Source organism: Colletotrichum chrysophilum, assembly GCF_026319265.1.
Source record: "Colletotrichum chrysophilum strain AFK26 chromosome Unknown scaffold_372, whole genome shotgun sequence".
Lineage (NCBI taxonomy): Eukaryota > Fungi > Ascomycota > Sordariomycetes > Glomerellales > Glomerellaceae > Colletotrichum > Colletotrichum chrysophilum.
In genome coordinates this window covers 1-13,843 of record NW_026517659.1, presented here as the reverse complement: position 1 = coordinate 13,843, position 13,843 = coordinate 1, and the positions used below count along the sequence as shown (strand labels likewise).

The 13,843-nt window shown below is 50.4% G+C and overlaps 3 protein-coding genes across 3 annotated transcripts; 2 read left to right on the top strand and 1 right to left on the bottom strand.

Moving 5' to 3' along the window:
- Positions 1–4,864: 4,864 nt before the first annotated feature.
- On the top strand, positions 4,865–5,404 carry COL26b_014412 (uncharacterized protein; the record flags this gene model as incomplete). Its single annotated transcript, XM_053186983.1, has 1 exon — positions 4,865–5,404. A coding segment is annotated over one exon (540 nt), but the record flags the coding sequence as incomplete, so codon positions are not given.
- Positions 5,405–7,671: 2,267 nt separating this feature from the next.
- On the bottom strand, positions 7,672–7,968 carry COL26b_014411 (uncharacterized protein; the record flags this gene model as incomplete). The annotated part of the gene is made up of 2 exons (XM_053186982.1): positions 7,672–7,825; positions 7,916–7,968. The coding sequence occupies 2 exons, from the start codon at positions 7,966–7,968 to the stop codon at positions 7,672–7,674; spliced, it is 207 nt and encodes a 68-aa protein (XP_053029073.1).
- A 1,724-nt stretch (positions 7,969–9,692) lies between these two features.
- On the top strand, positions 9,693–10,373 carry COL26b_014410 (uncharacterized protein; the record flags this gene model as incomplete). The annotated part of the gene is made up of 1 exon (XM_053186981.1): positions 9,693–10,373. One exon carries the CDS (start codon positions 9,693–9,695, stop codon positions 10,371–10,373), a length of 681 nt encoding a protein of 226 aa, XP_053029072.1.
- Positions 10,374–13,843: the final 3,470 nt, after the last annotated feature.

The following is a 13,843-nucleotide window of genomic DNA, read 5'->3' as shown; positions in this document are numbered from 1 at the left end:
CCCAGGATGCTATGGCGTTGTCGTGTCCTGTTGCGCCACCGTTTCTCTCGACCGTGCCGTGTCGTCGGCCTCTGCCGGCTCGCCAAAATCATCTCCTCAGCGCAGCCATCGCCGCCTCTCAGACCCATCGGTTGACGTCTTGATCTCAGAAGCGCTCCGATCGAGGCGGTTCTGTCATCTGGCCGAGGACCAGTCCCTCGCACAAATTCAAACCTCTCTCATGCGGCATTGTGCACACTCTGGCCTCCGCAACGATAGTGCAGTATGGTTCTACCTACGCGAAGCGATACCCATGCTACAGGCGCTCAGGTACTACAAAGAGGCCACTTATGAGGAGACGACCGCCCTATCTATCGCAAATGATGCTAGGCACGCATTTTGGGTTCTCTTTGTCACAGAACGTGTCTTCGCGATACAACGATGCAAAACCCTGGCCTTGCAGTCCACAACAAACCTACCCTACGTCGATCCGCTTCTTGCCGACGCCGAAATTCTGCGTGGCTTTCTTGATCTGGTCTCCCTCTTCCGGCCTTTCGATGCCGGTTTTGTTGAGGCCTGGAACTCTTACTCGAAACGTCCGACGGCTGAGCCGGAGGAGCCCGCAGACCATGAGCAGCCAGCATAACTGCAGAGAGCTTTGTCAAACTGCCTCGCCGACGTGTCCGCTTACCCTTAGACGCAGCAGGCTGAGCTTCTCGTCACATGCGGGTGGCTCAAGACTATTGTGTGGCTGCTATGCTTATCAGTGACGACGCTGACGGGCACCACTTGCTGCGAGAGTATTTCGCGAGGTTACCCCTTGAGCATAGCCCGAGACATTGTCCTTATCTTCCAACTCTTGCCCCGGAGGGCCTTCGCTGCAAACAGGGTCAGCATCTTGGAGAAGTTGTATCAGATCGAAAGTTCACTAGCAGATGTGCTTTCATTGAAAACACCCACCATTCTCCGGCCAATGACGTTTGACGCTTCTACTAAAACTCTGACGGAGATCACGAAGATCGCAGAGCAGATGCTTGGAGTCGGTTGTGATTCCCCCGGCCTGGCGGCTGAAGAATCACGTTAGAGAAGGGCAGCTATTGACAGAAGGTTGAAGTCCCGGCAGAGAGGCTTTTTGATGGCAATAGCAGAACTGCCCTGTGAAAGACATGCTGTGAAGTGGTATCTCCATTTTGAGCTTCGTTTACCTCGCCTGCTCGCCCCTTCCACCAGGCGATTTCTTCTTTCTTGTTGTTGCCAGTGGGTCGTCACAACGGTACAGGGCGCGCCGCATCTCTAGCCTAGAATGGCACTGCGGTGTGTAGCTGGACAGATTCGAGTGTGGAGCAAGATTCTGGATGCTATAAGACCGACTAGCACGGAATCGTTCATTGCGGCTGACGATTATGTCTATAACGGCCGGCGGTAAGTAGTATACCCTGGCTTCGCTTCGTTGGCTTCGCTTTGCTTTGCAACGGGTATTTACGACGAGTGGGGAGTTGCGTACCCATCCTCCTGTATCGTCGATCGCCGTTGAGTGGCCTGATATCACACTCAACGAAACCAGTCACAACGTGAAGTCACAAGACGAACAGTCTTACCTAGCTCGTTTGTGGGCACCGCCGTTGCCTCCTATTCGAAACGAGCGCCTATGTTATAGCTAATCTCGGCGCCAAAGTCCTACATCCGTGAACCTGTCCGTTCATCGGGCAAGAACAACCAATACCCTCCCGCCTGAATCCCAACCTTAAAACATCGTACCAATATGGGCAGCGCCATTTTCTTATCAAGCAAGGGGGGAAACACCAACAGTCGACCACCTCTAACCGCCTTCAACCGCATTCAATCGCCCTCAAGCTGTGGGTACCTCCTCAACAGCCCACTGCGCGTCGCAAGGAGCATGGCGTATCACGGGGGGTCTTAGATGTTGACCACGAGGTAGGCGCAAGAGTAGTCTTGTTGATTGTCTCCCTTAACCTGCTAATCCACTAACTGGCTCCGTTCGCAGCAAGGCCAGACTAGCAATGATCAGGCCAGATGTCGTTCGTCCTTCAATATTTTGGACTCCCCCTAGACGAGGGGGCTGTTGACGAGGACGGGCTGATAAGCTTGCGCGGCGCATTCTCACCTAGAACGGCCTTCACTGAGAAGTGGCAAGAGAGATAAGATAATTGAGTTGACGCTCTGGGACAGGACGGGCTGGTGTCACATAGTAGGAAGAAGACCACCAACGCGGCCATACGCCGCACCGAAAAGGATCATAAGCTAACGTCGAATAGATCTCATCCAAAGCAGAACAGACGCAAATAAAGCCTTTTCACGCACACCCAGCAAAGGAGAGAGGAAAAGGCCTCTTTACACCCCTCTATAACTACCTTATTCATCTGGTATAAGATAATGACGCGGAGGTCTTATTCTGAAGCGTCATCCCAATCACCGCTATTTGGAACCTTGCCTGAGCAGCCGCCAAGTTGGTGGGGAGCATGTTTGAACGTCACCAGCAACTTCACCTTCCGACCAAATTAATCAGGTGAATGTATCAGTTATTCCGCCCTCTAAGCAGCAGCCGTGGTAGACGCTTTTATACGGGGCGGAACGGCCGTGCAGCCCGTTCTTGCTAAGGGCCCTCTACTTGTGGGCGAACCCAACAAGGCAGCAACAACTACTATAAGGGATAGAACAGCGATAGCGAGAACGTAGGAGACTACAACCGCTACAATATATACGTATACAGTCTATTATTATGCAGGTAAAGCCGTTAATCGAACGGTGAACGGTACAGATGATCTGTCACTAATCATGTCGGGCGGTATGACCGTGCACGAGGCCGGATTTTGATTTCGGCAAAGCCGAGCATGTCCATATTATAAGTATTAAAAAGATCAGTATGACATAACCAAGGAGGTCACTCAGTAATCAATTAGCGTCAGAGGGTAGGGCAAAACTAATTAGAAAAGGCGAGTATTAATACCACCCGGGCATTGGGCTGTCAAGACCCAAGCCCAGAGTACGCATCTGTTGACTCATTACAGACAGTACACTGGATATACATCATGGCACCTACACACTTTCTTTGCATTCCGCTTATCACGGAATTCTCTCGCCCCCAGCTGTCCGCAAGTCTAAGCACATTCAAGACAGACATTACTCGACCGAACAGCTTCGGCATCCCGGAGTCCGTAGTGCGTCCTGTTGGCACCATTCACCTGACTCTGGGGGTAATGAGCCTTGCTGGATCGAGAGACATTGCGAAAGCAATCGAGGTTCTTCAGAGCATAAAGCCTCTACTTCCTACCGCGCCATTGAAGGTTTCGCTTCATGGCCTGGGGACCTTTCCGGGTGCCGACCCAAGACACGCCGATATCCTATTTGCGCAACCCCGATGTCATGATTGCGACTTCGACGCTCTTTGCCACAAGATCAGGCACGTTTTCGAGAAGGCCAACGTCTTGGACAAGACAAACCCCCCCTTATCACTCCACGCCACCATCGTTAACGCCCGGAAGACACGGACTGGGGGCATTGACGCTAGACAGATCATCAACAAATATCGCGACTACACATGGATGCGAAGCGTTCCCCTGAAGAAGATTGGAATCTGCCGCATGGGTGCTGAGAAGAAGGGCCGTGATAAGGAATACCGACTGCTGACTTCAATTAATTTGTGAAGGGCAAATGCCACCATGAAAAACAAAAGAAAAAACAAGAAAACAACAGAACAACCTGTTTTTCCATGGAAAATCAAGGTTCAGACACAGATGCTCCTATGCCATTGTGATCAATGAATAGAACAGCGTCTTCTAAATATCGAATGCTGAAATCCATGCGAGTTCTCTTCCATACAATCCGATTACATTGGCATCCCACCATACAGTCCTTCCTTAGTCCGTGTCATTAACCCTTGTTCTGCATTATATAGTTACGCCGGCCAGCACCTCAACTGGTTGGGCCGTAACATCATTGCTGTCTGTAAGGATAGTGCAGTATGTGACTCGACTCGCGAACGCGGTGATGCCGGTCGCCTCGGAGATTGCCGACATCTACAGCAATTTCTCTGCTAACTTACAATCCACCCGCCTTGCAGCCGCCACGGCTACTGCCGATTTCATAATTATGGGTTTCAAATGTTCAGAGTCTCTTGTGATTTGTTGGAGTTGGGATTGGGCCTAAAAGAAAAGAAGAAAGAGGAAATGTAAAAGTATTCTACAGAACGAGTTCAAGGGTCATATATATATCCCTGAACATGTTACCATCTACTTCGCCTGACCAATACACAGCCCCCTTATGTGATGAGTCGCCTCCCACGAACCGAGTTCGGCGGGCCCGCCTTCCAATACTCTTGAAAAACAGATCATGACATGTTTTCTATTTTGGTACACTCCTCGCTTAAGCAGACAAGGCCCCAGGGTGGGGGGGGGGGGGGGGGCGGGGGGGGCGAAGTACCTAGTGTCGATTATGGTATGAAATAACCAGCCAGGGCGCTGGCCAGCGTCACGATCCAGTGCAGAATAGGGACTAATGATGACAAATAGGTCCCCATTGACGCTTATGCCTCAAGACCCTTAGGTCTAAGAGCTTTTAGCAGATTGCCACCGTACTCCAACTGATACAACGGACGGATATAACACTAACCTTTAACCTCATCCCTACAAGTTCAAAGACAATTTGACGGTCCCAAACATCAGTTACTTTTTCGCTTACTACCGAAAAGCTCTGACGTATGCATAGTCTATAGACTCACTCAATCTCATGGTTTCTCAATGCTTTTGTGCACTTCTCCTCGCGTTCGCCTCGCTGACCTCTGCCGCAGTCATACGTCCCTTTGCTGTAAGTTCACGCATTACGCCGATGTGATCTTACGACTGGTTGCTAATGAAGACGTGACTAGGGGAATAATGCCTACTGGGTGGACACCACGAAGTCACAAGGCGGGAAGGTTTGGGACTTTTCTGTATACTCGGATGGTTATAAGAAATTCGACAGGGACGGTGATCGGATGGTTCTCGATTACCTGGAGATCGATACCATGAACAAGCGCCTGACTGTCTTCAACGCTCAGAATGCATTCGACCTTACTAAGCCTCGTCTGAAGATGCGTGAGGTTCTCAAAGAGTGCTGGACCATAACAGGTCTCAAAACCAACGAGCTAAAGGAAATTAAGGGCTCCATGGTTCAGAACGACGACATGAAAAAGGCTTTTGTAGACTGCCGCAAGACCATGAAATTGGGCGCCGTGGCCCCTTTCGCTGTATCAGCTGCGGATAAAAACAACGCCCAGAAGGCTTGCTGGGCCAGGATCGGAAAGACCATCTTTGTCGCCTCCATTAAGGGCGCCATTGCGAGTTTCGACGTCAAGAAAAGGCTTCTCAAGGTAGAGGTGGAAAACTCATGGCGAGGCGACAATGTCCTCTTCACTTTGTCTGTATGAATGGTGAATGCGCTCAGCGTATAGAAAGCGTATGAGAGCAGTTCGAAGTTTGTATTTGAGGCTCCTAGGGCATCCCCAAAAAGGAGTTACAAAAATAACCAATCAATCTTCTCACTTTCATCCGCCTCTAGTGTCATGATCCGACTCGCCATAAAGGTATTTAACAAGACGTTTTCCTAAGCTTACTTAGGAATCTCTCAACAGAAGCCTGCCTCGCCAAGTTCTGATATCAAACATGACTAGGAGGAGCAGAAGGACCAGCACCTGTGTTTCTGAACTCAATGAACTCATGCAGACTGGATATAGGAACAGTAGTCCAAATGTCATTCCATACCTTCAAGTTTGATTTCTGTACAAAACCATAGCCAATGCTCAAACGAGGCCAGCCACGCTTCTCATATCCCTAATCCAAACGCAAGTGCTTCGGCTTATAATGCAGAGGTAAAGGTTGACCGACAAACCTGCATCTCAGGCTACCAGGACAAGATATGTTTATTGATATTGTATAAATCAGACATATGCAGGTTGTGATTAGCGCATGCCCCGCAGTACTTATCGTTCCAATGCGTTGCTCACCCTTCCAAGCGGCTTCCTCTTGGTATCATGGATAGCCACTTCCTGTGCTCGAGAGCACCTGGTAAAGAATCGTGCTAGAGAGATGCAGGCAATAGAATACTCCGATGGACCTGATGATGTCCCTTACAAGAGATGGCGTCTGGATATGACTGAAACGACGAAGGATTATGCAAAGGCTGTGCAGAAAGCTGCCATCTATCCCGCCATAGATGCTCTATAATAACCCTACTTTTGGAAACGATCAAATGCCTACCTGTGTTCACCTATAGCAAGATAAGACTGGGCTCAGGTAGTAGCGTAAGGAGGGCCCTACAGGCAAGCTTCGTGAGATTATGAGGTTCAGTAGAGCCTCCCCGCAACATACGCAGAGACTGAGCATCCTATTTCGCGGGAGATATGAAGCTTCTAATAAGTCCAATGATATTCTCCGCTCTCAGCAGACACCAGACCCAGAGGGGTTGAGTTGGTCCAAGACAGCGCCACAAGGTGGAAGGAACTCTACATACATTATGACTGAGCGTGCAATCCGCCTCGCAAGGATGAAGTAGAGGTCTTCCGTTCTTCTTCCCAGAATGTCGAAGAATCTATGCCAGCCCAGGATCTCTTGACGTCCGACGACTAGCTGCAAATAGCAGACGATATAGCAACCTTGAGGCCTCCAGTATATCAGAGGTCACGATTTAAACGCAGGGCCTTGGGAAAGACGGCTCCCGTGGTAGACCCTAGGAGGTAACCATGGGAATAGTGCACCTTCCGAGTCCAGTCACTTTGAGGGATGGGAGACCTTCCATAGCGGCACCACTATGAAGAACGATCAAGATGTTGAATCAGAAGACTCACAGCCCCTATCAAAAGAGGCAATTTTTCAAGATATATTCGCTTAGTAGGTCGGCAACCGCTATCAGACACTCAAAGACCACAAGCATCTCATAGACGGTTTGATAAGAGCCGTTCTCCTGCCCGTAATGCTCGCTAGAAATACATGATAGGCATCTCTAACTTGGGAGAGATGGACAGAAGTAGCCAGTAATACTTAGGCACTTCTATCGACAATAGGTGAAACAAGCCGAATACGTATTACGGACTTCAACGTAGGTTTCGTCCCATTATGCTGCTGCATTACTCTTCCACCCCGGTTTTAGCCTGAAATACCTAGAAAGAGAAACCAGCGATCCCCTCGCTAGCGGGAATCGGTATTCAATACTAAGCTTGCGTCGAACAAATATCTCAAGCGATGGTATTCCTCTGGAGGAAGGAGAGGGCATTTGGTGCTGCATATGTGTCATTTCAGAAGTTGTTTATGGACGGAAAACACATCAGCACGAGCATCACACTCGTCCACAGATAGTTTAGTCACCAGTTTCATCATTATGTCGGACTCTTATCTGCTAAGCCATCCGCCGGCACGTCCGCTGAGGACTCTACCTGCATGAGAGCAAGTAAAAGTCCTTATAACCCGCGATTAACCCTATTCCCCCCCGCCACTAACCCGCCACCCAGGGTATGCTGTCCTTCCTACCTTACACAACTGTTAGCATGAGACACAAGCAGGATGAAGTATCATCTGGGCATACCCCAGGCTGCCCTCAAATAAGACATATCAACCCTTATGACCCAGCATTTCCTCCATAATAACAGTCGTTCTAATCTGGGACTATGTTAGTGTTGAGTGCTTGAAGAAAGTTAGTACACTAGCGAACGTCGGGACGTACCTTCGGGTCGTTCGCGAAGTCGAGGGCAAGGCCCTTAATGACATGCTTGCCGTCGATGTTATGCGCACGGTCTGTGTAGAAGGAGCCGAGGGACAACTTAAAGATAGTGCCTTCCTCGACCTTGGCTGTAAAGCTTTCCGTCTTATGCTAGGTCATTATGATGCCTAGGTGAGGGAATTTGGTGTACAATGGTCGGTAGGGGCCTGAAGTCTGTGTCTTTGACCGCTTCACGTGGGCGTTAGCCAGGCCCAGGGCCGGATCCTGAGTCTGGGCCATCGTTGTGAGCGCTGTTCCAAGGGGGGGGATCAGTCAGCAAGGTATGTTGGCACGTGATGAGGGGTTGTTTCTTTCCCCTACAGCTAATGAGAGCTAGCTAGAAGGGAGTCTTGCGAAGCTGCTGCTATTATCGTTGTTGCCGTTGTGATTATTGTCAAGCTTGTTGTTGACATCGATAAGATGTGCAGGGTAGAAAAGGAGGAGGAGGTTTAGAGATCAGAATAAGGTGATCTGATGTATTTGACAGTGGATATTTCTCCTGTTCAATACAGCGCTAAATGTGTTGTGCAGACTGGAAAGGAAGGAGAAGGTGGGGTGTTAGAGGTGTGGGTCGAAAATAAAGCTGTACAGGCGAGAAAGGCAGGAGCAGCGGGCCCAGGAAGAGGAGTCAGGAATGCTCCTTCCACCTGTCATCGCCTCGTTTTTCATGTTTTAATTGCGTATTCTTTTCGTGTTGTAATTACCCTGTCACCTATCCCGCTGCAAGAAGGTGCGACCCGATGTGTGATGGAGGATTTCGATACCATCCACTGGTTCTCATAAGCCGTCGCTCGCTGTCGACCTTCTCGCGCATAGCTTTCCGCCCATTAGATTAACGCGTCCTCCGCCTTCTTCATCATGTTGAGCCACTCTGGGTTCTTCGCAACCGCCCCCTTGGTGATGAGCACGATGCTTGCTGCATGTTCGAAGTACCACTAGTAGTCAGATGTCAGCACCAGCGTCAAATTTTGGAATCCCTCGACAGGTCTAACTGGAGTTATCTGCGGACAGGAACGTACAGTGTTCATCAACTCAGCAATATACCCACCTCTCATCTGCCTGTTGAAACCTTCTCAGTGGGAAGCCTTAAGTGACGGCGTATGGGTGATATCGGTAGTCCATTGACGTACAGTGGTCCTCAACCTCCCTTTCCGACTAGATCACGGGCTCTATCCCATCGTCCCACGCCGCGACAGTCCGGATAAGCTCACCTATCTCGGGGTCTTCGATGCCCTCAATGCCAGCCAGCCCATAGCTTCCGTCGTACAGCGCCTCGATAGCTGCTGCTTCTGCAACGACCAGGAGCGGGCCCACTACCCGGTCCTGTCCGTTGGTGTTGGATCTGCATGTTGAGACCTGCGCGAAAGCCGCTTCTTGTCGTATAATAGAAGAAAAGAAGAATGAGTGGGAGATGGCAAAAGAAAGAAAAGAAAAAAAAAAAAGGGGGGGGGGGGAGGAATAACAGATAAATGAAACGAGCAGTAGGAAGATGATGTAGAGAATGCGACGGCCCTTTTACTGAACCCTAAAGGGACTGGATCCTGGCATACGGTTGGAGGAAGGCGCAGCAGTGCCCTCTCGACATTGCCTTCCCCTGTTACCCTGTCACCCATGTAGTGAGATTTGGGTCTGTTTATTCCTCCTTCTTTTTTGAAATGATTTTTATTTCCATTTTTAACTCATTTTAATATTTCCTCTTATTCTTTCTTTCTCCCAGCTTTGAGAAAACTTCGCCGAGACTTCGCTTTGAAAACCACCGATGCCACCATATGGCTGTTACGTGGGTTGGATCGCACCTGCCTCCCCCCTTATCATTCCAGATAAGCCGTTTCCTGCTGTACAAAAGCTGCAACCGCCGGGAGAACTCCCACTATCACCATGCGACGGTCGCCGCACCCCACGCTCCTGCCGTTGACCGCCTGGGTGGGCGCATGCACTTCTCCATCCCCGTCTACATCTCAAGAATGCCCCTCGACACACCTACCTATGTACTCGAGGACAAATTTGAGCCAGTCCTCTACGAATTTCTCGAAGCCGCCCTCACTTCTGTCAATAAGCCGTCCACAGACCGCTGGCCCTCGGTCTGGTCAGTCCCCCGGAGAACCCTGTTCCGTCTTCTGAAGAATACAGAGCTACTGCAGTGGAGCCTTCCTCGCAACTACCGCATTCTTCTCGCCATCCATAACATCGAAAATGTCAGGCACAAGTTGGAGGCACATGGGCTCGGCCAGCATCTGGAATCCAGGCCCTTTGTGCGCCTTATCCCCCTCGGCATGAACATATATGAATGGGCACAGAAGGAGGCCGAGACGGCCCGCGGCAAGGTACGCCTATACGTCGTCTACAAGCCGTCCCTCACCCCAACCTACTATCTCCTATGGCTAACGTGGAAGCTCCAGTCCTACCACATCTTCGCCATCACGTCGGTCCTCCATGCGGCGAAGCCAGACGCCTGGGGCCCCGAGGTTCTGCGCGTTGCTGCGTCAGGCAAGGGTGGTACGGTATACCCAGCCTGGGCACGCGGTACGGCTATCGACCCGCTCTGCATCGACTTGGTCGAGGGAGGTAGGATTGTTCACCATCCATTGGCATTGAACAAGACCCACGAGTGCTGTGGGGCTGTTTCGCAGTCTGAATTAGAGTGAAGCAGTTTATTGTCTTTATCACCGCTTCAATCCACGCTTCGGTTGAATCTATGACCGTTTCTTCTTCTCTAAATGCATGTGGGACGCGCGTCTCTTTTCGTTCATGCTTGTTCAGTAAGCCGGGCCTTTTTCAATTCATTTTTCCCGCCTTTTCCCCTGCTGCGTGGGATGCAGATGTTCTCGACTTCCGCGTCCCAGCCAGCCCCATCGCCCGCGTAAGCTGATGAGCTCCCTTGGTCCTGTTAGGTGCCTTTATCTAAGAGTCGGGAGTTCGCGTCATCATCGTCATCCTTCCTAACCTATCCCATCCTGATCGTTGTTATCATCCCCAATTTCACAGAACCCAAGTACCCAAGTACCCAAGTCCCCAGGATATAAACGCTTGCAATCTCATGGAGGCAGACTCATACCATCCACCATGTCCTCGTACCTACTCCCTTTCCATGTCAAATGACAGGACCAATAAGGCATGGCTTGCCCACCCTTAGAAGCCCCCAGCCTCCTTTCCTAGAGGTGGCAAGCAGTATTTTACGCACTAAGGAGACATCCCCTAGCCTCATAGTTTTGCTGGTGTAGGAAGCAAGAGTGATTGTGCTCGCCCTCATTGTTGGCACTGCCCAACGTTGCCACTTAGCCTTTTTAGGGGTAACCAACGTCGGGTGCGTCGTCTGGAAATCCTTCCCCTAGCTGCCAGGTCGGCATCAGTCGTAGGTAGTTTGTCATATCCTTCAGGCTTCGGGCAATTGGCTAATGCCTTGGGGCCGATGCTAGACGTTCACAGTAGTGATAGCCTCTCGCTATTAACTGTGGACGCGTCGTGCGCTCAAAGTCGACGCCCAGTCGCGGTCATACGCCAAGGGAAGCATGTTATGCCCAGAGCTGCCTCCATCAAGGCATGCAAGATTGTTACAACCAGTAGTTGAAGATACCGGTCCTAAGGCCCTTTCCCCGCCGTCTTCGATATTTTCTCTGCCGCCTATTGAAAGTCAATCTACCTCCGCCCCATTTATGCACTCTGTCGAACCCGGATACCGGCCGAGGGCAATCTAGGTGCTTGATTCCCAGCTTGCATCCCCAGAATGAACGGACGCTCATCGGTGTATTACTCAATTCGGGCACTTAGCACAGGGAAGTGTTATTTAAACACAGCGATCGTCCTCTCAGCAAGCAGTTCCTAGTCACATAAGTACTGTTCGCCATTGAGATTCGGTGGAGTTATTCTCTATTATTAAAAAAAAAAAAAATCAAGCTCTGGGGGTGTATTCGTATGTCCTAACTGTGAAGCACCCCTTTGCCTGGGGAGGCGTGATCCAGGCGTATGTCCGTCTACCAAAACCGAAAACGGCTGAGACCGCTCCTGAGCGAGGGGCATGTCAGATTTTGGACACTAGGAAGTCAAAGTACTTCAGGCAGTTATGGTCTGCGTCTATCTTTTTCCCAGCAGCTGCCACCCATTCTTTACCTAAGGTACACCACGTAATTAAGCATCTGTCGCGCGGGGGAAAACTGGGGAGGACCAACCATAATTCCACAGCTTGTTTAGGTTAACTGAAGCCTTCTGCCCCTTGTAGGTAATACTGGAGATGTCTGCGTCAGCATAAGACCAATCATATGCCGAGCAAGCACTAACCGTTGGTCTATAACAGGGCCATCCCATTTATGGCGGGTCTGCGTCCACTCGCCCGGTTTGCTGTCCAGAACTCTCACGTGCAGATATTCGGCCTCGAACTTCTTGAGGAATCTAGCCGTCTTCCCAATAACTAAGCCGACATGGACACAGTCGGTCCGGTCCACCACATACTTCAGGTAAGGCTCCCGTGTGTGGCGATGATTGCGATAGGCCGGGTTACAAGACATAAAGTAATAATACTTGTTGTTTTCAAGTGGGCGTCCTACAACCTTCTCGGCCTCTCGCCAGGCCTTACTTTGGTCTCTGGAGAATATCCCACTTGCACTGAAATGATCCTCGTGGATGGAGATCTCAGTTCCGTTCGGTACATTTGAGATGGCCAGGCCATAGACCGCGGCGCAAAACGCTAGAACGCCTGTGAGCCTCATCTTGCTGAAGTAGTGGCTTGATTAGAGGACTGGTGGGTCGAGGGCTTCCACCACAATTGTGTCGAAGCAAAGAAAGTTCAACCAAGGAGGGCTAGAAGGACAGGTAACAAAGGCATTTTCGTAAGAGACGATGAGTAGACAAGAGACTGAGGGACATATTTATAAAGCACACCTAAATTTGCACCACGGTATTGTTAAAAGACTATCTGCACACTCAAGCAACAACCAGCAGTTATGTGGCATTTCTTCTTGACCCTGGTACTGGAGGGATGGTTCGGGTGTGGGCGTAATGCATGACATTGTTGCAACCTGTCCAATCCTGCCCAAATCATTACCCGGCCCCTTCATTCACAGCCCTTCCCTGTGTGTGGGACTAATGCCAAGTTCTCTAGCCCTTGTCAGCCCTGTAGTCAACACACGAGCCCCCACTATTCTACTCATGGGGCCATTCCACTGTGGAGGTGGGTCCCAGACGCGGCCGCTCATCTCCGTGACTTCGTCCAGCATCTAAGGAAATATTACCCCCGAGGTTTAAGATACTTGGACGCGAAACGACGCCTGCGATCAGGATCGGGGTTCGCCTTTACGAAGCAGTCCCAGCCACACAGGGATTGCACACTCCCTTGACCTCCTTGAACGGCCTCTCCGGGCTCTTCTTGTTCTCTTATAACTGACTGAGCAACGTCCACCAGGAAACGATTGATGGATGCTAGTTGCAATACAGGCAGAGACAAGCATCAATCGTGGGTCAGAACCCAGCATAAGACCAGCATATTATGTTCTCGTAAAGAACGAAAGAAGAGATAACCACATAAACCTCTCAACCTGCAGGTTGCGCCCAGCAAGCATGCCCTAGGCCTAGGATATACGAATCATGACAAGATGGTGTTTCCTTGACTGCTCCCCGAAATATTCCCTTGCCTAACCGTTCCATCGGTCCTGCTATCACCACCGAACCCACCCACCTTCTCTGCGAGAAAGAAGATGTATGGATGTGTCTTATCCCCAGCCTAGCATCCTATCGGTACTGCCGAGGCGTGATGCCACTGGGTTTGTAGTCTACGCGGTCCCGGACAGCTCATCGATTCGAAACCGAATCTAGCCCTCCCCCACCGCCGCTATTCAAGTGAATCAACCAAGTTGAACCAATCAATCAATCCATCAACGAAGCCATCGCCAGTCGATCTATTGGATCATAGGCCTCAGACTTGATTGACCGAATGCAGGTTTCGGGGCCGGGAGCAGGAACCGTTCGCCCCGTCACCCACTACTGGAGAATAAAACGGCATGTAAACCAGTAATTACTATCCGAAAGACTCAGGCGCAATGCTGTTATTATTATCACTAAGGCAGTTCAAGCTAGTCTTCTCACAACAACAACAACAACAACAACAACAACAACAACAACAACA